The 26,789-nt window shown below is 49.8% G+C and overlaps 2 protein-coding genes across 3 annotated transcripts in view; both read right to left on the minus strand.

Annotated features, from left to right (window-relative positions):
• Positions 1-685: 685 nt before the first annotated feature.
• Positions 686-9,978, minus strand: TNFSF14 (TNF superfamily member 14). Of its 2 annotated transcripts, none has more exons than XM_055240280.2 (4): positions 9,617-9,978; positions 7,188-7,224; positions 6,887-6,928; positions 686-5,141 (listed from the first exon to the last, which is right to left on the minus strand). In XM_055240280.2, the coding sequence occupies exons 1-4, from the start codon at positions 9,833-9,835 to the stop codon at positions 4,717-4,719; spliced, it is 723 nt and encodes a 240-aa protein (XP_055096255.1). In that variant the 5' UTR covers positions 9,836-9,978; the 3' UTR covers positions 686-4,716. The 2 variants fall into 2 exon arrangements, with proteins under 2 accessions (XP_055096255.1, XP_055096256.1); XM_055240281.2 differs by having other exon boundaries at positions 9,725-9,934.
• Positions 9,979-17,637: 7,659 nt separating this feature from the next.
• The window catches only part of C3 (complement C3), a 42,619-nt gene continuing 33,467 nt past the window's right edge, over positions 17,638-26,789 (minus strand). Inside the window, exons 28-41 of the mRNA XM_055240183.2 lie at positions 26,620-26,776; positions 26,000-26,163; positions 24,805-24,963; positions 24,592-24,651; positions 24,377-24,467; positions 24,205-24,256; positions 21,959-22,046; positions 21,759-21,848; positions 19,969-20,074; positions 19,218-19,307; positions 18,935-19,018; positions 18,174-18,257; positions 17,955-18,090; positions 17,638-17,826 (exon numbers count right to left, since the gene is read on the minus strand). Of these exons, the coding sequence (XP_055096158.1) occupies positions 17,685-17,826; positions 17,955-18,090; positions 18,174-18,257; positions 18,935-19,018; positions 19,218-19,307; positions 19,969-20,074; positions 21,759-21,848; positions 21,959-22,046; positions 24,205-24,256; positions 24,377-24,467; positions 24,592-24,651; positions 24,805-24,963; positions 26,000-26,163; positions 26,620-26,776 (1,503 nt within the window). The 3' untranslated portion in view covers positions 17,638-17,684. The remainder of the gene's footprint in view (positions 17,827-17,954; positions 18,091-18,173; positions 18,258-18,934; positions 19,019-19,217; positions 19,308-19,968; positions 20,075-21,758; positions 21,849-21,958; positions 22,047-24,204; positions 24,257-24,376; positions 24,468-24,591; positions 24,652-24,804; positions 24,964-25,999; positions 26,164-26,619; positions 26,777-26,789) is intronic.

The following is a 26,789-nucleotide window of genomic DNA, read 5'->3' on the forward strand; positions in this document are numbered from 1 at the left end:
GTGAGGACTTGGGCTCCTCTTAGCATTGGCAGGCTGGTATAAACCCCCGGCTCGGATTGAGCTATGCTCGATGCTGCCCTAAGTCATATGAGGTCGCCACGGAACCACAGGTGAGGGCCTACTCGAATTCCGTAACTTTCGCCGTGGAGCTACGAACTGGAAATTCAAGCACAAGCCCTTGACCTGCACACTCACTCACTCACTCACACAGAGTTTATTACAATTCTTTAATACCCGTTTTAAAACAGAGGTCTCCTTGGGACCTCAACGAGAGAAGGAGAAGAGATAGATAGTGAGAGAGAGAAAGAGACTAGTCTTACAGAGAAGCCTGACAGAAACCAGGACTCTGTCCTCCAGCATCCTGGAATATGGATAGAGTCAGAGGGACGCCCTCATCAGGGCCGCCTCCCTCCCAGAGAAACGGAGTCAGATCTGACTTACCTTCCCGGGACCAGAAACTGAGGACTCAGGAGTTGAATTTTGTTGGGCACACCGGCAGGCGATCCGTTCCCCTCCGGAAGATGGTGGCCTACATGGCCCTGGAACGTCTTGAGGTGGCGACTCCCCTATAAGCTTGCCGTCTGTCCAGGGGAGCCCGGAATGGGTCCAGCTTTCACCCGGTGGCGGATCTCGCTGTGGCCTCCAAATGTTTTAACCAAGCGAGTTATAGAGAAACGCCACACTCTTAGACTAATTCGGGAGTCCTTTATTAGCCGGCGACTGAGAGATGGCTGGCGCTCAAAATTTTCTCAGTCCCGAAGAAGGGGCTAGGTTTCTTTTCATGCCTTGGTTTAGAAGGGGAGGAGGGAGCCTAGCTGAAGCAATTTTACAGAAGCAAAACAGGCAAGAAAATTAAAAAGACAAATGGTGACAGGAAAACAAACAGTTCCAGGTGCAGGGGCTTTAAATCTATCACAAGGTGATAGACGCGGGGGTTTTGGATACTATCAACCGGACGAATTCCTGGGAACCGTGGATATAGCTTGCCACGGTATCTTGTCAGTAATTGCATTCTTGGATGTGCTGGGAGTCAGCTTAAGTCCTTGAGGAAGGGGGTTGGGTAAGGGGCTGCAAATGAAGGAGCCAAAATGGAGTCTGCCTGGCTCTCTCAGCTAACGGAGAGTCAATCAGGTTAAAAACAAGGTAGGATATGACATTGGGATTACAGGCATGAGCCACCGCACCCGGCCAACATCACCATCATTCCTGACTCTGAATTTATATGCTACGAACCAGCAATCATTTTCCTCCACCTATTCACACATAAGTACTTAACAGTAGAAGATGAGAGATACCTATCTGGCATGTGAGAAAATGATATATAGCTGCTGACGGGGATTTCCTTTGAGGATGCTGAGTAAACTTCGTGGTGTGTGCCTGCATTTCCACTGCAATCTGTCACATGTGATGAGTTGTGGAATTTCCCACTTGTGGCATCACACTTGGGGCTCAAAAAGTTTCAGATTTTGGAGATTTTTTTTGTTTTTTGTTTTTTGTTTTTTTTTTGAGATGGGAGTCTTGCTCTGTCACCCAGGCTGGAGTGCAATGGTGTGATCTCAGCTCACTGCAACCTCAACCTCCAGGGTTCCTGCCTCAGCCTCCCGAGTAGCTGGGGTTACAGGAGCCCCCCACCACACCCAGCTAACTTTTTGTATTTTTAGTAGAGACGGGATTTCGCCATGTTGGCCAGGCTGGTCTGGAACTCCTGACCTCAGGTTATCCATCCACTTTGACCTCCCAAAGTGCTGGGGTTACAGGCATGAGCTACCACGCCCGGCCTAGATTTGGAGCATTTCGAATTTGGGATGGTGAATCTGTACTGTTGTTCCTCTCCCCACACAACCATTTTGCCGATGGGGAAACTGAAGCATTGAGAGGTAACGGAACTTGCTCGAGGTCATATAGCTGGTGAGTGGCAGAGTGGACTCAGAACCCAGGATCATCTGATTACAAAGTCTGTTTCCTTCATCCCTGTACTGTGCAATAATGACAAGAATACCATTGGCAATAACAACAATAACCCACAAATTTTGACTTGTCATTCACGACAACAACAAAACAATAATAACAATACATTCACCTCTGGGGTGGAAACCCATATCCTAGAATCCTAGGAACTAAGGATTCCCTCCAGCCACACTGCAGCAATGCTCATTTGCATAGACCCTCTAATTTGTATGCATATCATTATCTGCCGCCACCCAACCCACCAGCTCCCTGTGTTTTATGCTTCCAGCTGACTTGGCGGATTGTCACTCTGTCCTGGATGTGTCTAATAAGGGCGTCTTGCGGGATGTAGCCTCTACTTCCTCAGGAATTGTGGATTGGAGAGGAAGCCAGATCCAGACGTGAGGTCTCTGGTTTCCCCCACATTCCCTGCATGGACTTGAGCCAACTGGGACCAGGTTCCTCATCTGTAAAATGACCTCCATGGGTCATTACCTCCATCCCTCTGCCTCTAGGAGCCATGACTTGTTGCGGATGGTTGCCCCCCATCCGACTCCTCCCTTTCCCTGTGGGGCTCTTTAGGCCTGACAATTCCTCTCCACCCTTCTTCGGTTTCTTCCCCTAAGAACTAGACAGATCCAGGTACAACTATTTGCCATTTATTTCAAAGATCGGTGGTTAAGAGGCCCAGGGTCATGAACAAGGTCTGGTCCTCACCCCAAGATGTGTTAGTCTGGGCTAGGGAGGGCCCTCAGGCTGTATGTATATGTGTGTAATGTTGTGTGTTTGTCATTGTGATGTGTGTGTAATGTGTGTTTGTCATTGTGATGCGTGTGTGATGTGTTTGTCATTGTGATGTGTGTGTGATGTGTTTGTCATTGTGATGTGTGTGTGTGATGTGTGGTTGTCATTGTGATGTTGTGTGTGTAATGTGTGTTTGTCATTGTGATGTGTGTGTGATGTGTTTGTCATTGTGATGTGTGTGTGTGTAATGTGTGTCATTGTGATGTTGTGTGTGTAATGTGTGTCATTGTGATGTTGTGTGTGTAATGTGTGTTTGTCATTGTGATGTGTGTGTGATGTGTTTGTCATTGTGATGTTGTGTGTGTGTAATGTGTGTCATTGTGATGTGTGTGTAATGTGTGTCATTGTGATGTTGTGTGTGTGTAATGTGTGTTTGTCATTGTGATGTGTGTGTGATGTGTTTGTCATCGTGATGTTGTGTGTGTAATATGTGTTTGTCATTGTGATGTTGTGTGTGTAATGTTGTGTGTTTGTCATTGTGATGTTGTGTGTGCGTATGTGTGTGTAACCAGGTCTGACTATAACTTGGTCTGTCTGTGTCTGATGTAATGAGTATTAATTACCAAGTGTGACGGTGACACCTCTGGGGGTGGCTGTGTAGCTGGGATGCTGAGTTTTGTGTGGTTGTGTTATAACATACACACAGTGCTGCGACTGTCTGTGATGCCGTCTATGACTTCCACGTGATTGTGTGGTTGTGCATGAATCTGGCACTTTGCGTGTATGAGTCTACAGTTGTGAAAGAGTGGCTGAGATTATGCAGCCATGTGACAGATTCTGTGGGATGCCATAGGTGTGACTGTATAGTCATTCTTTCTTCCTTCCTTTCGATCAGCAAGCATTTCCCTAGAGCCTGCTTTGTGCCAGGCCCTGGGCTGGATGCCGGGGACAGATCTGTGGTGTCCTGTTAGGGATGTCTATGCTTGGCAGTGATGAAATCAGCCATGGTGGTAGCATTTACCCCATGGAAACTGGCAAACATTACAAAGCTGTCCCCCTCCCAGGACAGCTAGTTGTTAAACAGTTACGAGCACACTGCTGTGCTCATGTATATGAGTGTTAACTGTGACCAGGCTGAGGTGTGGCCACCAGTCTGTGGGTGGGATCTGAGTATGTGACTCTGACTGTAGGTGGGGTGGGGCTGGGCTTTTCATGAGGAGTCCTGATGATCAGTCTCCCGCCCACCCTGTCCGTACTCATAATGAGAGTAGGGAAGTGGAGGAAGTTTCCCATCCCCAGCCAAGTCCCTGGAATCCCAAGTCCCACTTTCTTCTGAATCAAAAGCATAAATACCCACCCCTCACCCCTTCTTCCTGAATATCAGGCAAATCAACTTTACCCAATGTTTGGGGGCCCACAGACCCCAAGTCTCTGGGTTTTTGTCCTTAGTATTGTCCGTGGCAGGGTCTGCAGTCTACGTGGGTCTTCTGAAGGTGCCTGCGGGGCTTCAGCCCCTCGAGATGGCTGAGTTCTTGGTCCCTGGTGGTGCCCACTGAGCTCTTCGCCTTTGAGTTTTGGGTTCCCTGGCATGTCCTCCAAGATTTGTTTCCTGAGTTTTCTTCTTTCTTCCTTTCTTTTTTTTTTTTTTTTTTTTTTTGAGGCAAAGTCTCACTCCATTTCCCAGGTTGGAGTGCAGTGGTGTGATCTTGGCTCACTGCAACCTCCGCCTCCCGGGTTCAAGCAAAATTCTCCTGCCTCAGCCTCCTGAGTAGCTGGGATTACAGGCAGGCACCACCACGTCTGGCTAATTTTTGTATCTTTAGTAGAGATGGGGTTTTGCCATGTTGGCCAGGCTGGTCTCGAACTCCTGACCTCAGGTGATCCACTTGCCTCAGCCTCCCAAAGTGCTGGGATTACAGGCGTGAGCCACCGCACCCCGCCTCTGCTTCATGAGTTTTCTTTCCCCTGAGGCACCCTCAGTTCTCCACGTGTCAGACCCATGTCCAATGCACCACGCTCCTTCCTTCACACCATGAAAGCCCCAAAGTAAGACCGGGTGCCGTCACGCAGTCGAACCAGGCGCTCATCCAGCACACGGACGACCACCCCCTCCCCAGCCTCCAGGTGCACCACACCACCCAGGAAGCTGCTGTCCCACCAGACGCGGGAGATGCCGGTGGCCTGTCTGCAGGGTGACTGCTGGCTGACCAACAGCTCCAGCTCCTCGGGGTAGCGCGGCGTGCGCTTGTAGAGGCCGTGGGTGATGGTGCTGGCCGGGCCCAGCGGGCAGCCCACACCGCCCAGCTGCACCTTGGAGTACATGTAGTAGTAGCCAGCCTCGGTGGCCACAAGGGCCCCATCGTGGTAGCTGAGGCCCCTCAGGAAGGCCAGGCCCAGCTGTGTCTCCCATAGCAGTGGCCCCCCTCTGCCCGTCAAGCTGGAGTTGGCCCCTGTTGGGGAGAGAGAGAAAGGGGGCTGCCGGTCAGCACATGTCTTTCTCTGTTGTTGGTTGGTTTGTTTGTTTGTTTGACACAGAGTCTCGCTCTGTAGCCCAGGCTGGAGTGCAGTGGCGTGATCTCAGCTCACTGCAAGCTCCGCCTCCCAGGTTCAAGCGGTTCTCCTGCTTCAGCCTCCTGAGTAGCTGGGACTACAGGTGCCCACCACCACACCCAGTTACTTTTTGTAGTTTTAGTAGAGATGGGGTTTTGCCATGTTGCTGAGGCTGGTCTTGAACTCCTGACTTCAGGTGATCTGCCTGCCTCGGCCTCCCAGAGTGCTGGGATTACAGGTGTGAGCCACCACGCCTGGCCTCACATGTCTTACTCCTGCTGTGTGAATCCAGGTCAGTCACCACTAGGCTGTTTGTGTGTGTGTGTGCATGTGTGTGTGTGTGCATGTGCGTGCGTGTGTGTGTGTGTTTGTAGAGGTGGGGGTCTCGCAATGTGGCCCAGGCTGGTCTCGAATTCCTGGACTCAACTGATCCTTCAGGCTCCCAAGTGCTGGGATTACAGGCATGAGCCACCCTGCCTAGCCTGTTTGTACGTATTAATTTGCTTTATCCCTGCTTTGCAGATGCGGGAAACTGAGGCACAGGGAAGCAAATTAACTTGCTTAGTCTACCTCTCAACGCTTTGCATCCCCCTTTTGCAGGTGGGGAAACTGAGGCATGGAAACATTAAGTGACTTGCCAAAAGTGTCAAAACTTTGCTGGGTGTGGCGTCTCACCCCTATAATCCCAGCACTTTGGGAGGCTGAGGCAAGAAGATCCCCTGAGCCCAGGAGTTTGAGGCCAGGAGTTCCAGATGAAGTAACATAGGGAGACCCTGTCTCTACAAAAAACAAAAAGATTAGCTGGGCATGATGGCACGCACCTGTAGTCCCAGGTGCCGGGGAAGCTGAGGTGGGAGGATCCCTCCACCTGGCAAGTTGAGGGTGCAGTGAGCCATGATAGGGCCACTCCAGCCTGGTTGACAGAGTAAGACCCTGTCTCAAAAAAAAAAAAAAAAAAGTGTCCAAACATGCAAGTTTGCAAAACCAAGAAACCAAGGCGGCACCTCGTACTTGCTGTGTGCCTCAGTTTCCCTCTCTGTAAAATGGACGTATTAATAGCACCTGCTTGGAATGTAATGAATTAATATGTAGAAAGTGTGTCACAGCACATAACACAGCATAAGCACTATATGAGAGTTCATTAAATTAATAAAACTAGGCCGGGCGCGGTGGCTCACGCCTGTAATCCCAGCACTTTGGGAGGCTGAGGTAGGAGGATCACCTGAGATCAGGAGTTTGAGACCAGCCTGGCCAACATGGCGAAACCGTGTCTCTACTAAAAATACAAAACAATTAACCGGGCGTGGTGGTGCATGCCTGTAATCCCCGGTACTCGGGAGGCTGAGGCAGAAGAATCGCTTGAACCCAGGAGGCAGAGATTGCAGTGAGCCGAGATCACGCCACTGCACTCTAGCCTGGGCAACAGAGCGAGACTGTCTCATAAATAAATAAATGAATAAATAGAAATAAAAAATAATAAAATAAATAAAACTGGAAATACATAGCACTTGCAGCCTATGTTCTGAGCAACTCTGTGAGTAAATAAGGAATGAATGAATGAATACACTGGTATGTATGGTGTTTATCTGGTCTTCCCGAGATGCCCTGACCCCTGCCCCTTGCCAGGATCCAGGGTCCCCCTCACCTGTGAGATGCGCTGCTGGGTTGACCTGGTGAGACCTTCGTTCTGGGGAAAGAGGGTCAGAGGTTAGAGACGAAGACAGTGGAGGTAAAAAGCCAGCCTCCTAAAGGGTCACCGTGTATACCTCCTGGAATCAACCCCACCCCTTCCGGAGTGACCCAAACTTCTGCTTCTCAGGCCTGGGGGAGGGGCACCTGTGAGGATTTGGCCAGTTGTGCAAATCATATTGGGCAATTGACCGAGGCGGGGAGGGCAGCGTGGGAATCATCTCACCTCCTTCCCTGGGACCAGGACTCTGACTCACCTTGTATCAGCTGCTCCCAGGAGCCTGCATGTCCGTCCTGAAAATGCAGAAGGGGCCAGCGGTAAGAACCTGCAGCGGGGGCCACACCCTCGCATTGCTCACACACGGCTTTGAGACACGAGGACCATAGCCACCGACACCACCCTCAGACACGTACACAGGGCCACATACTCTCACTTGCAGACACACACCTCCTGTCCAGCAGCCTCACAACCACTTGGTGCCTCAGTTTCCCTCTATGTAAATGGAGTTACAAATCGTGTCTGCTTGGCCTTTAATGAATTAATATATGTAAGGCATTATTACAGTGTTTGGCACATAGTATGCACTAGAGAAAGGTTTAATAGGTTGGGTGCATTGGCTCATGCCTGTAATTCCAGCACTTCGGGAGGCCGAGGTGGGCAGATTACCTGAGGTCGGGAGTTCGAGACCAGCCTGGCCAACACAGTAAAACCCTGTATCTACTAAAACTACGAAAATTAGCTGGGCGTGGTGGTGGGTGCCTGTAATCCCAGCTGCTCTGGAGGCTGAGGCAGGAGAATTGCTTGAACCCGGGAGGTTGCAGTGGGCCCAGATTGTGCCACTGCACTCTAGCCTGCGTGACAGAGTGAGATTCTATCTCAAAAATAAATAAATAAATAAATAAATAAAAGGGTTTAATAAATAAGTAACATTGCCCAGCACGGAGGCTTACACCTGTAATCCCAGCACTTTGGGAGGCCAAAGTGGGAGGATGGCTTGAGGCCAGGAGTTTAAGACCAGCCTGGGCAACACAGCAAGACCTCATCTCTACAAAAAATGTTAAAGATTAGCCACGCATAGTGGTGTGTGCCTGTATGTGGTGGGGCAGGAGGCTTGCTTGAGCCCAGGAGTTAAATGCTGCAGTGAGCTATGATCGTGACACTCCACTCTAGCCTGGGCAGCAGAGTGAGACCCAGTCTCTAAGATAAATAAATATGTAGTTAATTAAATAAATAAGTAATATTTAAAAATACATGGACAAAGCCAGGCATGGTAGCTCACACTTGTAATCCCAGCACTTTGGGAGGCTGAGGCAGGTGGATCACTTGAGGTCAGGAGTTCGAGACAAGTCTGGCCAACATGGTGAAATCCCATCTCTACTAAAAATACACAAATTAGCCAGGCACGGTGGCGGATGCCTGTAATCCCAGCTACTGCTCAGGAGGTTGAGACAGGAGAATCACTTGAACCTGGGAGGTGGGGTTGTAGTGAGCCAAGACTGCACCACTACACTACAGCCTGGGTGATGGGAGAGAAACCTTGTCTCAAAAAAAAAAAAAATGCAGACAGCGAGATGGCTGGACACATGGACACCACCCTTGGGATATAGCACCTGCCACAGGGCACAGACCTTAACATCATCATGATGCTGAGAAGACACATGTGGCCTCAGATGCGTGGACATGTGGTTTGTGGTTTATGGATCCATGTGCATCTACAGACACAGAGACCCACATACAAAGACAATGCGAACACACTGGCTGCAGCTAGACGGGTGCGTGGACATGTGGGTACACGCACATACGTCCACATTGGTACGTGGACACGAATGTGTGGCCACTGGATCCAGACCCAGGACACAAAAGGGGCCAAGCCCACATGGGTATGGTGTTGGGCACACATAGACCCCCAGGTGAGGCACACAGACAGGCGGACACATCCACAGCCAGCTGGAAGCAGCCCGAGAGATTTCCACAGATGGAAATGGTCAGAGAATTTATGACAATTGCAGTAACAGTAATAAGAGTACAGAGAAGGCCAGGCACGGTGGCTCACACCTGTAATCCCAGCACTTTGGGAGGCTGAGGTGTACGGATCTCCTGAGGTCGGGAGTTCAAGACCAGCCTGACAAACATGGAGAAACCCCATCTCTACTAAAAATACAAAATTGGCCAGGCTTGGTAGTGCATGCCTGTAGTCCCAGCTACTCGGGAGGCTGAGGCAGGAGAATCACTTGAACCCGGGAGGCGGAGGTTGTGGTGAGCAGAGATCAAGCCATTGCACTCCAGCCTGGGCAACAAGAGTGAAACTCCGTCTCAAAAATAAAAAAGTACAGAGAAAATGCATGTGTGTGTGCACAGGGGTGTGCATGGCAGTGCTGGGGTGTCCGTTCCGACGGGTGAAGCTGGCACCGTCTGGTACTACACACGCCATAGCATACTTCATCCCTGTGAAGAGACTGCCCTTATTTTGTAGATGAAGACACTGAGGTTCAGAGAGGTGAATTCACTTGCCCAAAGTTGGGAGCAGCAACCAGTCAAGCCAGCTGCTCTCAGCCTGTGCCCTGTCCTGCACACACACACACACACACACACACACAGACACACACACAGACACACAGTGACCCACAGTGACACAGGAGAGCCCCCCTCGCCTCCACCTACTGTCAGCCCCCCGGTCCCACTCACGGGCAGACGGGTGACCATCTCTCCTAGACGCCAGTGCAGCTGCAGGAGGAACCAGCCTTGGACGGCCAGCCCGGCCCCCATCAGCAACAGCAAGAGACCCAGACCCACCCGGGCCACACTGCACGACTGTCTCTGGCGGCTTCGTCCCAGCCTTGTGAATGGGATGTCGGTCTGTCCATCCACCACAAACACTGAGGGCCGTACGACACTCTCCTCCATGCCCAAGGTGTCTGGAGCAGGGCTGACACGCCTGGGTCCTTTAACCTCAGAGGAAACCGAAATTGCTCAACACTCCTGGGCTGTGCACGCTGCGGACAGGCACCCGTGGGCCGCCTTTAGAGCTGGGGTTCAGCCCCACCCCTTCCCCCACTCACCCTCCTCTTCTTCCGGTCCCCACCGCCCCCGGACTTGGCCCTGTCTCACTCTCACTCATGCAGACTCTCACACTTTCCAGAGGCTTCTGAAAATGTGACTCAGGTGGCAAGTGCAGTGGGGAGCCCCCAGCTTTCCCTTCTTCGATGCTTCATTCGCTTGGGGCCACCAAATATTTACCGAGGACTTTCTGTCCATGCCAGGCTCTGCTCTAGGTGTGGGGGATGCAGCAGTGAACAACAGCAAGAAGGGTCCCTGCTCCGATGGTGATCCTCTTTTGGCGGAGCCAGAGAGACAAGAAGCCTCATAAACAAGAAAATAATATGTTGTGGGTTTTTTTGTCTGTTTGTTTATTTTTTGTTGTTTTTGAGATGGAGTCGCACTCTGTTGCCCTGGCTGGAGTGCAGTGGCACGATCTCAGCTTACTACAACCTCCACCTCCCAGGTTCAAGTGATTCTCCTGCCTCAGCCTCCTGAGTAGCTGAGATTACAGGCGCTCACCACCACGCCTGGCTGCTTTTCGTATTTTTAGTAGAGATGGGGTTTCACCATGTTGGTCAGGCTGGTCTCGAACTCCTGACCTGAAGCGATCCACCCACCTCAGCCTCCCAAAGTGCTGGGATTACAAACGTGAGCCACCATGTCCAGCCTTCTGTTGTGTTTTGATGTGACAAGTGCAGTGAAAAGTACGAGAGTGGAATAAAGGAGTGGGTGTGTGCTCTGTGTGTGTGCCTGAGTCTGCATGCATATATGTGTGCAGTGTGTGCATGTGGATGTGTGTATTCAGTTGTGTGCATGCAAGTGTGTATCATGTACACGTGTGCAGGTGCATGCCTGTGTATCATACATGTGCTGGCATGTAAATGTGCATGCATATGTGGGCAGGTGCATGCGTGTGTGTGGTGCATCTGTGTGCATGTGCATGTGGTCCATGTACTTGCATGCATGTGCACGTGTGTGTATGTGTGAACATGCATCGCAAGTGCAAGTGGGTGTGCATATATGTGCTGTGTGCAGGTGTGTGCATGTGTGTGTTCCTGTGCATTGGTGCTTGTGCGTGTGCGCGCGCTTGCACGGGTATGTTAACGTGTGTGGGGAGGTCCGTGTATAAGTGTGCATGCATTCATGCGTGGATTTTTTTTTTTTTTTTGAGACGGAGTCTCGCTCTGTCGCCCAGGCTGGAGTGCAGTGGTGCGATCTCGGTTCACTGCAAGCTCCACCTCCCAGGTTCACGCCATTCTCCTGCCTCAGCCTCCTGAGTAGCTGGGACTACAGGTGCCCGCCACCGCACCCGGCTAATTTTTTGTATTTTTAGTAGAGATGGGGTTTCACCGTGTTAGCCAGGATGGTCTCAATCTCCTGACCTCGTGATCTGCCTGCCTTGGCCTCCCAAAGTGCTAGGATTACAGGTATGAGCCACTGCACCCGGCCTTTTTATTTCTTTTTTTTTTTTTTTTTGAGGCAGAGTCTCACTCTGTCACCCAGGCTGGAGTGCAATGGTGCCATTTTGGCTCACTGCAACCTCTGCCTCCCAGATTCAAGCAATTTTCCTGCCTCAGCCTCCTGAGTAGCTGGGATTACAGGCGCCCACCACAATGCATAGCTAATTTTTGTATTATATGTTGACCATTATATATGTTGTAACATATATGTTGTTTATATGTTGGCAAGGCTGGTCTCGAACTCCTGACCTCAGGTGATCTGCCCACCTCAGCCTCCCAAAGTGCTAGAATTACAGGCATGAGCCGCTGCACCTGGCTTCTGTCTCGTTTCATAAGTATCTTTGTAATATCCTTGATTTTACCTCTTGGCCCTGAAAGCCAAAAACACTTATCTGGCCCTTTATAGATACAGTTTGCTGTCAGCTTGCCCCTGAGCTTAGGCTAAGACACCAAGTGACCTTCACTGGGGCCTCTGTGGTTGGACCCTTGTGCTTTTGCTCACTCTGCCCCAGGCAGACATCCTGGGTCTTTGCACTTCCTCTTCCTGCTGCTGGGAACCATCTTCCCTAGATCTCCAAAGCCGGCTCCCTCTGCTCATCTGCATCTTGACTCAAGAAACTTCTCCTCACAGGAGCCCTCCCTGAATTGGTCAGGTGTCTCCCGAGAGACAGAACCAATAGAAGATAGACAGAGAGATAGAGATAGGATCTATAGGCTGGGTGCGGTGGCTCACGCCTCTAATCCCAGCACTTCGGGAGGCTGAGACATGTGGATCACCTGAGGTCGGGAGTTTGAGACCAGCCTGGCCAATATGGGGAAACCTGTCTCTATCAAAAATACAAAAAATACATAAAAAATTAGCTGGGTGTGGTGGCACACTCCTGTAATCCCAGCTACTTGGGAGGCTGAGGCACAAGAATCACTTGAACCTGGGAGGCAGAAGTTGCAATGAACTGAGATTGTGCCACTGCACTCCAGGCTGGGCAATGGCAGAGACTGTCTCAAAAAAAAAAAAAAAAAAAGATCTGTAGAGACACAGAAATACAGAGTCAGAGAAGAGACAGACACGGAAAGCTAGAGAGACAGGGACACAGAGATACAAAGACAGATGGAGAAAGAGAGAGAAGTATAGAGTCAGAGAGAGTGTGTAACACATTTATTTTAAGAAATTAGCTCACACAATCATGGGAGTTGGCAAGTCTGAAGTCCACAGGACAAGCCAGTTAGGCTGGAGGCTCAGGTAAGAGGTGACACTACAGTCTTAAAGCCTAAAGCCTGGAAACTCAGGCAGAATTTCTAAGTTGCAACCTTGAGGCAGAATTCCTTCTTCAGAAAACTTCGGTGTTTACTCCTCAGACCTTCAACTGATCAGGTGCGGTCCACTCACATTACCTAGGCTCATCTCCTGTCCTGAAAGTCAACTGTGGTTGTTGATGTTTCTGAAAATTACCTTTCTAGCCAGGTGCTGTGGCTCACACCTGTAATCCCAGCACTTAGGGAGGCAGAGGCGGGAGGATTGCTTGAGCCCACGAGTTTGAGACCTGCCTGGGCAATATGGTGAGACCCTGTTCTCAACAAAAAGGAAAAAAAGAAAAAAGGCAAAAAAGTAAAGAAATATAAAATACCTTTCTTTCTTTTTTTTTTTTTTTTTGAGACAGAGTTTTGCTGTTGTTGCCCAACCTAGAGTGCAATGGTGCGATCTCGGCTCACTGCAACCTCAGCCTCCCAGGTTCAAGTGATTCTCCTGCCTCACCCTCCCAAGTAGCTGGGATTACAGGCATGTGTCACCATGCCTGGCTAATTTTGTATTTTTAGTAGAGATAGGGTTTCTCCATGTTGGTCAGGCTGGTCTCGAACTCCTGACCTCAGGTAATCCGCCCACCTCGGCCTCCCAAAGTGCTGGGATTACAGGCGTGAGCCACTGTACCTGGCTAAAATACCTTTCTAGCAACATTTAGACTAGTGTTTTACCAAATGCCTAGTTATATAGCCTAGCTATGTTATCTCATACGTTAGCCCTCATGCCACTCTAAGTGATCTTCTTAACCGCTGGACCCACTGTGTGGGTGAACTTCCCTTTTTGGATATCCTCACCATCCAAAATCCATTCCACACTATCTTCTCTTTGGGGGAGCAGGTGTGGGGGATGGAGTTTTGCTTTGTTTTCCAGGCTGTAGTGCAGTGGTGCCATCTCAGCGCACTGCAACCTCCGCCTCCCGGGTTCATGCGATTCTCCTGCCTCAGCCTCCTGAATAGCTGGGATTATAGGTGCCCGCCACCATGCCCAGCTACTTTTTTGTATTTTTAGTAGAGATGAGGTTTCTCCATGTTGGCCAGGCTGGTCTCGAACTCCTGACCTCAAATGATCTGCCCACCTCGGCCTCCTAAAGTGCTGGGCTTACAGGCGTGAGCCACCACACCTGGTCCCATGCTGTCTTCATGGGTCCTATCCTGCTCCCCCTTTTAGAATATAAGTTTCATAAGATCCTATCTGCACTGTTCACAGCCTCAAGTGATAGGTTTTAGCTCAAAATAAAAGCAAACACGAACAAAAGCACCAAACACCCCCATATGTTGAAGAAATGAATGAAATGAATCCCAAACAGAAGAAAGGGGGAGTGAAGGCCAGGTGCAGTGGCTCATGCCCGTAATCCCAGCACTTTGGGAGGCCGAGGCGGGTGGATCACCTGAGGTCAGGAGTTCGAGACCAGCCTGGCCAACATGGTGAAACCCTATCTCTACTAAAAATACAAAAATTAGCCGGGCATGGTGGTGTGCACCTGTAATCTCAGCTACTTGGGAGGCTGAGGCAGGAGAATTGCTTGAAGCTGGGAGGCAGAGATTGCAGTGAGCTGAGATCATGTCACTGCACTGTAGCCTGGGGAACAGAGCAAGACTCCTCTCAAAAAAAAAAAAAAGAAAAGAAAAGAAAAGAAAAGAAAAGAAAAGAAAAGAAAAGAAAGGAGGAATGAATAAGAAAAGAAAAAAGAAATGAGAAGAAGGATGTGACGTAGAGTGGTGGTCTTGGCAGATGTCAGCCGGGATAGCCAGTGAGTTGCAAGGCGTTTGACAGGAGGCTTTGTCATTTAGGAGCTGGAAGGAGTAGGGTAAGCTGTGCATCTATTTTGCCCATACCCCTACAGTTGTGGGGCGTCTTAGGAAAAGAGGCTGTGGAGGTGTGACTTTCAGCCTCAGTGGGTGTTTCGTTATGACTTGGTGCAGAGCTGGGAGGCTGCATCCCACCCTCCATACAGACACCCTCCCAGTCCCCAAAGGACCAGCGGTGCAGTGAGAGGAGGTGCTCGGTGCCCCAGTCCCCTTTAGCAACAGTGCCCCCGCTCTCCACACCCAAGGCTGCTGCTCCCCACGCGGTGCTGGTGATGCTGTGACCACAAAGCCCCCACACTCCCTCCCTAACTGCTGACTCATGTCTTCCCCTCCCTGGGGCTCCAGCCGGAAACACTGCCCTGCCTGCCAGCCCCTACTGCCCCCTCTCGGGTGCAGTCACCAGACACAGCTCACCCCAAAGCATGGACTCCTGGCTCGGGCCCATCTAGAAACGGGGTCTGGGAGAGTGAGGTGAGGCTGCAGGAGGGCAGAAGGGATGCAAATGAGGACAGATGAGGATGCAGGTGAGAGGGCAGAGCAGGCCTTCAGGTTGATGGTGCGGGCGAATCTACAAGGACAGATGCCGGGGGAGGTGCAGGTAATGAAACTGCTTTTGCAAAATCATAACTGAGGACATTATGACGGTGAAAGAAATCAGACTTAACCGACTCCATCTTGCTTCTAAGCTTCAAGCTGTCCTTGTTCATTCCTGGGCATAACTTTGGGAAGGAATTCAGTTCATGGTTTGGCTCTGAAACAAACTGGTAACAGCCCTTTCCCGAAAAGACTCCCTTTTTGCCTGGGGAGCAGTCTGCCTTTGCCGGACTAACAAATTAGCTACAAGATTAGAAATTACAGTTTAGAGGTCCTGCAGCCTTTGGCTCCAAGAGTCTGAACCTCCCCAAATTGCTCCTGGGGACAACATCACTATTGTAAAACCTAAGATCAGTGCTCCAGATATTTTGCAGACCCTGAACTCAATGGATCAGCTGACACCACCCAGACCAGTAATCTGACCCCTCCAGTTCTGTGATCCCACCCAGGAACGGAAGACAGAAAACCTCACCTCGACCCCCTATGATTCCAACTTCAACCTCACCAATCAACACTCCTCACTTCCCAAACCCCTACCTCCCAAACTATATTATTATTATTATTGTTATTATTATTTTGAGATGAAGTCTCGCTCTGTCACCCAGGCTGGAGTGCAGTGGCGCGATCTCGGTTCACTGCAACCTCCGCCTCCCAGGTTCAAGCGATTCTCCTGCCTCAGCCTCTCAAGTAGCTGGGACTACAGGTGTGCATCACCACGCCTGGCTAATTTTTGTATTTTTAGTAGAGACGGGGTTTCATCATGTTGGCCAGGCTGGTCTCGAACTGCTGACCTCAGGTGATCCGCCTGCCTAGGCCTCCCAAAGTGTTGGGATTACAGGCATGAGCCACTGCGTCTGGCCCACCAAACTATCTTTAAAACCGCTGATTCCCAAATGCTCGAGGAGACTGATTTGAGTAATAATAAAACTCCGGTCTCCTGCACAGCTGGTTCTGCATGAATTACTCTTTCTCCACTGCAACCCCCCTGTCTGATAAATCGGTTCTGTCACCTAGCGGGCAAGGTGAACCCATTGGGCAGTTACAGTGAGAAGACAGGTAAATCTGCAGGTGAGAATGCGGGCAAGAACACAAGAAAATATCTAGAAAAGCATGCAGGTAAAGATGCAGGTGAGGACCCAGATGAAGATGCAGAGAAAATACACTCACCAGAGAGGATGTAGGTGGAAAAAGGTGAGAATATAGGTAAGAATGCTATTAAGGTAAAGATACAGGTAAGCTTAAGATAGAGATGTAGGTGTTGGGGCCAGGTGAGGATGCTAAAAAACAAAAACAAAAAACCCTGGCGGGGCATGGTGGCTCACGCCTGTAATCCCAGCACTTCAGGAGACCGAGGCGGGCAGATCACTTGAGGTCAGGAGTTCGAGACCGGTCTGACTGACATGATGAAACCCCGTCTGTAATAAAAATACAAAAATTAGCCAGGCATGGTGGCATGTGCCTGTAACCACAGCTACTCGGGAGGCTGAGGCAGGAGAATCGCTTGAACCCAGGAGGCGGGGTCACAGTGAGCTGAAATTGTGCCATTGCACTCCAGCCTGGGCAACAAGAGTGAAATTCCATCTCAAAAAAAAAAAAAAAAACCCCACAAAAACAAAACAACAACAACAAAAACCCATACATAGATTCAGCTGAGGGTGCAGAGGAGCGAGCCGGTAAAGATTCAGATGAAAATATTGGTAACATTGGGAGCGGGGAGAACATTAGGGAAAAGACCTAATACATCCTGGACTTAGTAACTAGGTAATGGGGGCTCGGTGCGGTGGCTCACACCTGTAATCCCAGCAGTTTGGGAGGCCGAGGTGGGCGGATCACTTGACATCAGGAGTTCAAGACCAACAGGAGTTCTGGCCAATGTGGTGAAACCCTGTCTCTACCAAAAATACAAAAATTAGCCAGGCAAGGTGGTGGGCGTCTGTAATCCCAGCGACTCAGGAGGCTAAGGCAGCAGAATCACTTGAACCCGGGAGGTGGAGGTTACAGTGGGCCGAGATTGTGCCACTGCACTCCAGCCTGGGAGACAGAGCAAGACTCTGCCTCAAAACACACAAACATACAAACAAACAAAAAACCTAGGTGATGGGTTGATGGGTGCAGGAAACCATCATGGCACACTTGACCTACGTAACAAAACTGCACATCCTGCACATGTACCCTGGAACTTAAAATAGTAATAATAATAAAAGAAAAAAAATTGGTAAGATTAACAGGTGAGGATGCTGGTAAGCGAAGAGGTGAGAACTCAGGTGAAGGGGCTGTGAGCTGCCTGTGAGTGTGCAGGTGAAATGGAGGTGAGGCGCAGGTGCATGCTACGTGCAGGTGAGGCAGGTCCATGCTCCTTAGCTAAAGAAGTCAGCACACTCGCAGGTGAACGCCAGGAGAAAATGCAGTGGGAACAGGTGAGGTTTCAAGTAGGATGGAGCTGAGCTGCAGGTGAGGCGGCTGGGGATTTCAGCCTCTCGCTCTTGGCAAAGAACTCCAGACACGTGAAATATAACTGAAGCTTTATTGGGAGTGGGGGAATGGGGGTGTGGTCAATTGGGGCACCCAAAGACAACCATGCTCTCGGTGAAGGCGCCGAGGTCCTGGCATTGTTTCTGGTTCTCTTCGTCTTGGCATTCCTCCTCCTCGGGCCAGTGCTCCACCCAAGTGTCCTTCCCGATGATGTAGCTGAGGCTGCAAGGAGGAATGGCAGGTCAGGAAGGGGCGTGGTGTGGGCGTGGTGCAGGGGCGTGGTAATGGTGTGGGCGTGGCATGGGCGGGGCGGTTGGGCGGTCGGGCACACACGCAGGAAAAGCACTCACTTGGGCTTCTCTCCCCAGAAATCGGAGGAGAGACCCCACATGAGGTAGTGTTTCCTCTCCTCCATCTTCAGGGCTTCTCTGCACTTGATGGGGCTGATGAACGTGCGCTGCTGTCCTACCTGCACCTCATCCGAGCCTGGAGTGAAGGGGAGAGGGAAGAAGCTGAGCGGTGGGGAGGAAGCCGGGAAGAGCCACGGGAGGCAGCGTGCTGAGCCTGACCTGACTTGATGATCTGCTCAATGGCCATGATGTACTCGTCAAAGTTATTGGACAGCTGGGCCTTGACCAGTCGGGTCTTGTACACTGTGGGGGAGAGGCGGACAGTGTGGGTGGTGGGCTAGGTTGACCATGAGGGGCACCCTGGTTTGCAAGTGCACCCGGGCATGTGGCTCTCTCCCCCAAGGGAAAGTTGCAGAATCACAGCCAGTCACACTATGGCCCACCCCTCATTACACACACAACCACAGATGGTCCCATGTCACCATCCACATACAGTCATGCTCATAGGCATGCACAGAGGTCACAGCCACCCACAGTGTATAGTAACATACTATTCATACTATGCAATGACAGCGACTCATATGCACAAAATACTGTAGCCTCATGGCCACAGGCATAACCACGCACACAACCATAGCCACCGAAAACTACGGTCATATATGTAACTCCAGGACCTCACACTCACTGTCATCCACAACCACAGCCTCACACCACCACAGCCACACACAATTACAACTCACAGCCACCCACGCAATGATGCATACAACCACATCCACCTTTTCTCACATGAGCATACCCAGGCCACTCACAGTCATGGTTCCCCACACAATCATGGCCCCTCACAATACATGCTCACACACACACCACAGTCACCCACACCCACAGCCTGAAGCCACACCATGACAACCATACCTACCACCCACCACACAATTGGACACACACAGCTAAACATGTGTGACCCCCGCCCATCACCCACTCACCATAGTCCACTCCTGGCTCACAGGCCTTGTCCAGCCGTTCTTCCAGGGTGACCTTGTCATCCAACTTTTGTATGAAGCAATTCTCTGCAGGGTGGGGGTAGAGACAGGGTCTAAGTCCCACTCCTTATCTGGGGCCTACTGCCCACGGGTGTGGCCAGCCCTGGGAGCCTACCCCTCTTGGTATCCCCTGGGTATGGCTTTGGGGGTCCGTGGCCATGGGATAGATGACCTGGGGAAGTGTGGCTTCCTCAGGCCCACCTGTTCCCGGCTCCAGGGAACTCACCCTCAGCACAGCGGCACAGTTCATCACGGCAGAGCTTGTTCAGCTTTCCACCCTCCTTCTCCGGATGGTAGAACCGGGTACAGCTTTCCGCTGCAGGCAGATGTGATGTGAAGATGAGAGGATAAGGGCCTCCCTCCAAAGACCATGCCTGGGAGGCCCAGATCCCCAATTCTCAGTCTTCAGACCTGGAGATGCTAGGTCTTCAAACCCTCAGATCCCTTGGACCCCAAGAACGCCTCTACTTTCTGATCTTTGGGATTCTCAGACCGTTGGGTCTCTTAGACTTTCAACTCACAGAAGCCTGGGACCCCCAGACCCCAAATTCATAGATTCCTGGGACACTCAGACCTCTAACCCTCATATCCCTGGAATCCTTAGACCCTTATTTTCAGAACCCCCTGCAACTCACATATTCCCAGGACCCCAAGACCCCTGAACCCATCACACCCCAACTCTCAGATCCCTAGAACCAACTCATAGATCCTTGGGACCCTCAAACCCCTGGGACCTTCAGATTACTAATCCTGAAATCCCTGGCCTGCTCAGACCATCATTCCCAGATCCCCTCAGAACCTCAGAACCTCAACTCATAGATCCTTGGGACCCTCAGACCCGTGGGACCGTCATACTACTAATGCTCAAATCCCTGGACTCCTTAGACCTTCATTCTCAGATCTCCACAATTCATATATACCTGGGACTCTCAGGCCCCTGGAACCATCAGACCCCAGGCCCTAGGTTGGCTGCTCACCCAGGTTGTAATAGGCGTAGACCTTGACTGCACCAGGCTGAATAAGCTCTACATTAAAGTATTGGTGAACTTTGAAAGCTAGACAGTCATCCTCAGAGTGTGAGACCTGAGGGGGAAGGAGGAGCATGGTCAGTGGGGTGATGTGGGAGGGAGTCCAGCATTGTCTTGGGAGCTGAGGCAGTGGTGGAGAAATTGAAGGATCAAGGAGGAAGTGGCAAAGATGAATGAACAATTCAGCAAATCCATTTACTTTTCTTCCTAGGCTCACAGTGAGACTACCTTTCTCAGCTCCTCTTTCAATTAGGTGTGGCCAGGTGGCTGAACAGATTGCTATCTATGCCCATAAAAACAACCCATGCACAATCTTATTTTCATCTAGAATGAATGAATCCTGCAGAGAACTACAAAAGATCCTAAGGATTGCAGAGCCACAGGATGGAAGGTGCTTGGATCCCTGAGTGACTACATGGAGCAGAGGGACCCTTCCTTATCCCCCCATGCCAATTGGACTTTACATGAGTGAGAAATACAAGTCTGTTGTGTTAAGACCCCATATTCTTAGGGGTTTTGTTTTAGTAGCTATTGTTACTTAAGCTGACTAAAATGGGATTGAGGGGCCCTGTGGGTATCAGGAGTTAGCAGGGAGGATATGGGGATAGGAGAATGGGAAGAAATAGAGAAGGGAGAGGAGAAAGCCCAAATTATGGTAGAGATGAGAGTCAGAGAATGCCAGATGGAGAGAAAATAACAGAAGGGGGGCAGATGTGGTGGCTCATGCTTGGAATCCCAGCCCTTTGGGAGGTTGAGGCAGGAAGATTGCTTGAGGCCAGTAGTTTGAGACCAACTTGAGCAACATATCAAGACCCCTATCTCTACAAAAAATGAAACAATCAGCTGGGTACTTACACAGAATATTTATGAAGAAACAAGAACAAAAATTCAACTGGGGCCAGGCACCAGGGGCTTATGCCTGTAATCTCAGCACTTTAGGAGGCTGAGGTGGGAGGATCACTTGAGCTCAGGAGTTTAAGACCAGCCTGGGCAGTACAGTGGGACCCCATATCTACAAACGTTTTTTTTAAATTCACCGGGTGTGGTGGTATGCACCTGTAATCCCAGCTACTCAGGAAGCAGAGGTGGGAGGATCATGTAAGCCTGGGAGGTCAAGGCTGCAGTTAAAAAAAAAAAAAAAAAAAAAAAAAAAAAAAAAAAAGCTGGGTACAAAAGCATAATATTTATGAAAAAAATTAGCTGGGTGCAGTGTCGCAGGCCTGCAGTCCCAGCTCCTCAGGTGGCTGAGGCAGGAGGATCTCTTGAGCCCAGGAATTTGACTTTGCAGTGAGCTAGTATCAAGACACTGCACTCCAGCCTGGGTGACAGAGCAAGACCCTGTCTCTTGAAAGAAAGAAAACAACAGAAGAGAGAAATAGATGTAAAGAAAGAAACAAAGCTCAGGATTGGGTTAGGGAACAAGGCAAGAACTTGCTCTCTACAAAGCACTTAAAAAAAACCCCCCAAAAAAAGGGGCTTTTTTTCAATGGTTGTTTAAGACTTTGATAAGAAGCTGGAGGAGGCAAATGGTCAGAAGATGAGATGTTTATAGAAGATGCTGGGTTGACCCCCTTATTTTACAGGCTCCTTCCCCTATCACTCAGCAGCACAGACCCTGTCTCCTCTAGCCCAGGGCTAGTCTGACCCAGAGACAAAAGCTGAAAGGAAAAGAAAAGACCAGCCAGATAGAGGTCAAGGTGCCCATGGAAGCCTCTCAGGGGAGGATGATGCAGCCTTACCTTGTCCAGGTAGATGATGAGGGTGTTCCTATCGGAGAAGGCTTTGTCCAGCTCATACTTGGAGATGTACCTGTCAACGCTGTTGGCCAGCTGGGGAAAGGTGGAGCCTGTGAAAAATCCCTCCTGGACCCCTCTCTCCCTGCAGCCTCTTCCAGAACCCAGGCTCCTTTCCACTTATCCCAGCTCCTGAGCCTTCATACCTGCTTGAGGTCATCTGTGTCTGGAACAAAGCCAGTCATCATGGATATGTCCAGTATAGACATAGTGGAATCCTGGTCTCCCCGGTACCTGGATAGTGCAGAAAGAAGGGCATTGGGTCCCAAGGAGGGGTCAGCCCCAAGGGTCTGTTCCTGGACAAGGAGGTCTGATCAGGCATTGAGACTTCCGATTCCCACATAGCAGCACAGAGGGGCATTACATTTTTTAGGAAACATTTCCCCAAAGGAAATAAAAAGCAAGGTAATATAATGGTCAAGGTGACTAAGAGCTCAGACTCTGCACCCAACTGCATGGATTCAAATTCCAGCTCTAAATAACATTGGATGCATTATTTGACCCCCTCCATGCTTCAGTTCTAGAAAACAAAGGCAAGAATACAGGCAGCCCTCACTTTGCATGATTCAGTTAAATAACACTAGTAGCCCAGTGACATGGTTCACTTTCAGAACCTTGGTATATTGATCATGAGTAGTTGTATAAACTTTGTTGCTAACTCTTCAGTCTAGAAATCACTACATAAATAAAAGATAAGCATCATAACTGAGGGCCAATTACTGTCACTCCTTTCAAAGTCCATCAGTGATTGGTCACTGAGCTTCTGCTCTTCAATTTATGCACAGACAGCAAAGTGTGTAGTTGTGTTGCCTCCCTGTCTCCAGGTGGCTAACTCCAATAAGATTTTACAACAATGTATCACCAAAAGAGGGAACTGACCAACAAAGATAAAAATGCGGCAAAGAAATGAAAAGTGATAATGCCAGAAGTGAACTTCAAAGAGAGCATAAATGGAATTATCGAAGAATAGCAGACTATGGGGATGCTGACCCTGCTGCCATTTGAGAGATAGGTGGCGTAGAGGAACTCAGGGAAAGCAAATGTATTAGCATAAATAAGGAAGGTCATGGGGACAAAAAGGATGAAGATGTCCCAGAGGAAGGGACGTTATAGAATACAAAGTCACTTTAAAGGAACTCTTGGAGGAATTTTGTGACATGGAAAGCTCAAAGGATAAAACATTGGAAGCTGATCCAAACTTAGAAAGGAGCAAGACAATGTACTAAGGCATAGAAAAGATGTTTACTCCATGTTGTAAATTATACAAAGAGAAGAAGGCAAGCATTTTTTGAACTAAAGTACTCTCCGTGTCATACAAAGGAAAAAAAACAAAAAAAAACAAATACGCCTTCCATCTCAATGTTCTAATGTTTTAAATTACATTGTAGTCAAATACTCATCTTACTATGAATTTCATTTCCCTGTATCTTTATTTTATTTTATTCTATTTTTTTTTTTTTTTTTTTGAGATGGAGTCTTGCTCTTTCACCCAGGCTGGAGTGCAGTGGCGCAATCTCAGCTCACTGCAAGCTCCGCCTCCTGGGTTCATGCCATTCTCCTGCCTCAGCCTCCCGAGTAGCTGGGACTACAGGTGCCCGCCAACATGCCCGGCTAATTTTTTTGTATTTTTAGTAGAGACAGTGTTTCACTGTGTTAGCCAGGATGGTCTCGATCTCCTGACCTCGTGATCTGCCCGCCACGGCCTCCCAAAGTGCTGGGATTACAGGTGGAAGCCACCGCACCCGGCCATTTCCCTGTATCTTTATAACTGGCAGTATGATAATTTTAAATGTTGTAATAGAAACATTTAGGCTGGGCATAGTGGCTCATGCCTGTAATCCCAAAACTTTGGCAGCCCAAGGCAGAGGAATGCTCAAGGCTAGGAGTTCGAGACCAGCCTGGGCAACACAGTGAAGCCCCGCCTCTAGAAAGAATAAAAGATAAAAATTAGCCAGGTGTCATGGCACACGCCTGTAGTCCCAGCTACTTGAGTGGCTGAGGCAGGAGGATCGCTTGAGCCAGGCAGTTTGAGGTTACAGTGAGCTATGATTGTGCCACTGCACTCCAGCCTGGCTGACAGAGCAAGACCCTATCTCTCTAAAAAGAAAAAAAGAAAACTTTAAAGGTCGTGGAATGATTGTGTACTTTTCTCCATTGATTGCTAAGATGTTTGACAGTTTCAACTTACATAGTCATTTCTGTGGTCTCACATTAACATGCAAAGCAAGGACTGTCTGTGTTCTCTACTTCTAGGACACATGGTGGATACTTAGAACAGCATCAGATACACAATGTACTTGGAAAGTATTGAATATCATGGATGTTATTTGCAAGAATTCTTGCTAGAGATAGAGGGATGGCCAAGATGAACCCCAGTGACGTAGCTTCTTACCTGGTACAGATCTCAAGGATCATAGTGTTCTTGGCATCCTGAGGCCTCTTTTCTAGAAACACAGAAGAGAGAAAGATGGGAGAAGGTATACCTGTGTGTTGATTCAGGAGCGGGGAAGACATTAGAAGAGGGGTAGGAGGAAGGTGACAGATAAGGCCTTGATTCCTTTTACCTGTTTCCGGTGCTGGTTTTATGGTGACCTTGAGGTCGAATTTATTACAGGTGAGTTGACCTTTGGCCTTAGCATGGTACATTGTCACCACCTGGTAAGATGGGAGAGGAGACACCATGTCAGCCCACAGGACTAGGACTGCTGAGGACAAGAGGAGATGGGCCCTCTGGGGCAGAGGGGCAAGGGCCAGGCAGGTGTGGGTTTCTGTTCCTTACCGACAAGGTGCCTTGGCCTTTTCCTTCAGCTGTGACTGTGAAACCCTCATTTTCCTTGGTCTGCAGAGTGAAAAGAGAGAAGACAGCATGTTGGGAATTAAACCTTATGCTGCCTGTGATGGTCACCTGGCCCTCCCTCTTCCTTCCCAGTAAACCCTGGCTAGTGTAGGGGGAGACAGGGACAGCGAGGAGGGCTTTCCTGGGTGACTGTACCTCTTCTGATCGCAGGAGGCTGGCAGATTCCCAGTAGATACGGTGGGTGATCTTGGAGCTGCGGCTGGGCAGTTGGAGGGACACATCCAGGTTCAGTTCCTTGTGGTCAGGGACGTCCTTTTGGTATTGAGCCAAGGCTTGGAACACCATGAAGGTGGCCTAGAACCCACAAGAGAGAAAGATGGTGATCTGGGAGCCTGGGAAAGTGGCTAGAATCCAATGGGGGATAAAGAGGTTCAAATCAGAGCTGGGACATCAAAGTGTGGCCTAGAACCTACTAGAGAGTGCAGGGGTAATAACTGGAGGACACTGGACTCTGAGGACATGTTCAGAACTCTCCAAGGGACAGAAACTTACACCAGGACTTGGAGATGCTGAGAACATGTCTAGAATCCATCAGAAAGTCCAAACATAAGACTGAAGGTCTAGCGACCCTGAGGATGTGGTCTAGACCCATCAAGAGGATAGAGTCTCAGACCAGAGCTTGGAGACACTGGGAATATGTCTAGAACCCACTCATGAAAAACAGAATAAAACTGTAGCCAGAGGATACTGAGCATATAATCCACAACCCAAGAGTGACACTGCAACACTGAGAACATGATTGACAGACCACCAGAAAGAAAGGAGGTCAACTGGAGCCTGAAGTTGCCGAAGCCTGAAGTTACTGAAACCATGGCCTAGAAGAGGGTTTGCATAATGCCCCAGGGTAACTGGGAACATAGTATAGAGCCCGCCAGTGGGGCAATGTGACATTGGGAGCCTGGCAGAACTGGGAACATGGTCTAGAACCCACCAGCAAGACAGGGTAAGATTGTGAGATAGAACTGGGAACCTGGTCTAGAGCCCACCAGTGAGACAGAGTAAGACTGTGAGCCTAGTGGAACCGGAAACCTGGTCGAGAACCCACCAGGTGGAGACAGAGGCTTAGACCTGAACCTGGGCCCTGAGAACATGATCTAGACACCTGGGGCAAGAAGAAGGCTCAACACACAGCTTGGAGTATCCAGATTGTATTCTAGAATCTATAGATGGGTTTGCAACTAAGAAAAACTGATTTTCAACTCCACTCCAATCACACTGGCTCGTGGGAAAGAAGAACTGCCTCGCTGGGCCTCAGTGTCTTCTCTAGGAGGCCAGTGGGAAGCCACAGGAGACAGGGATGCACGTGCCTAGGGGCTGTGGGCCCACTTGCCTGGGTAGAGCCATAGCCACCACCGTAGTATCTCTGTTCATTGAGCCAACGCACGACGGGAGGCACAAAGTCAAAGTCTTTTAGCTGCAGTAGGGCCAAGAGGGCATAGGAGGTGGCCTCCACGTTGTACAGCTGCTGACCAGGGTCCTCCCAGCGGTTCTTATCTGCAAAGAAGATACCCCATCCCCAGTGCTCACTGCTCTGTCCAGCCTGGGGATGGCTCAGCGAAAGCTCAGAAAGAGATGCGTGCTAGACTTCCTGGTGTTCGGGTGTCCTGGCTAACATTCGAGGCTCTCAATTATTTGGCTCCTACCTTACCTCTCGTTTCATCAACTCTCACTTCTCCCTTTGAAATGAATGCTTAATATGCATTTGTTGAATAAATGACGCAACAAACTTTCTTGTGTGGTTTACAATGAGGACCTGCTAAAACTTACAGCCATGCATCCCAGCTCAGCTCAGGGTTATGCATCCCAGCTTGATACCTTAGGACTATCCATCCCAGCTTGGCTTAGGGTCATCCATCCCAGCTCAGCTAAAGGCCATGCATCCCAGCTCAGTATCTCCTGCCCTAAACTTCAGCCATGCATCTCCCTTCACCCGTCCAGGCCAACCCTCACCTTTGGCTGTGGTCAGAAATTTGTTGAGAATAGGCCCCTCCAGCCTGCCCATCTGGGCCAGAGCATAGCCAGCGATGGCCACAGTGTAGGATCTCTGTAGGTTCATGTAGTTGGCTTCAAGGAAGTCTCCTGCTTTAGCGATGCTGCCTGGCAGGCTCTATGAGAAAGAG

This window comes from Symphalangus syndactylus, chromosome 13, assembly GCF_028878055.3.
Source record: "Symphalangus syndactylus isolate Jambi chromosome 13, NHGRI_mSymSyn1-v2.1_pri, whole genome shotgun sequence".
Classification (NCBI taxonomy): domain Eukaryota; kingdom Metazoa; phylum Chordata; class Mammalia; order Primates; family Hylobatidae; genus Symphalangus; species Symphalangus syndactylus.

Coding starts and splice junctions, on each gene's coding strand:
- TNFSF14 (XM_055240280.2), bottom strand. CDS start 9,835: ATGGAGGAGAGTGTCGTACGGCCCTCAGTGTTTGTGGTGGATGGACAG. Junction 7,225..9,616: donor AGATGGTCACCCGTCTGCCC/GTGAGTGGGACC, acceptor CTGCATTTTCAG/GACGGACATGCAGGCTCCTG. Junction 6,929..7,187: donor CTGGGAGCAGCTGATACAAG/GTGAGTCAGAGT, acceptor CTCTTTCCCCAG/AACGAAGGTCTCACCAGGTC.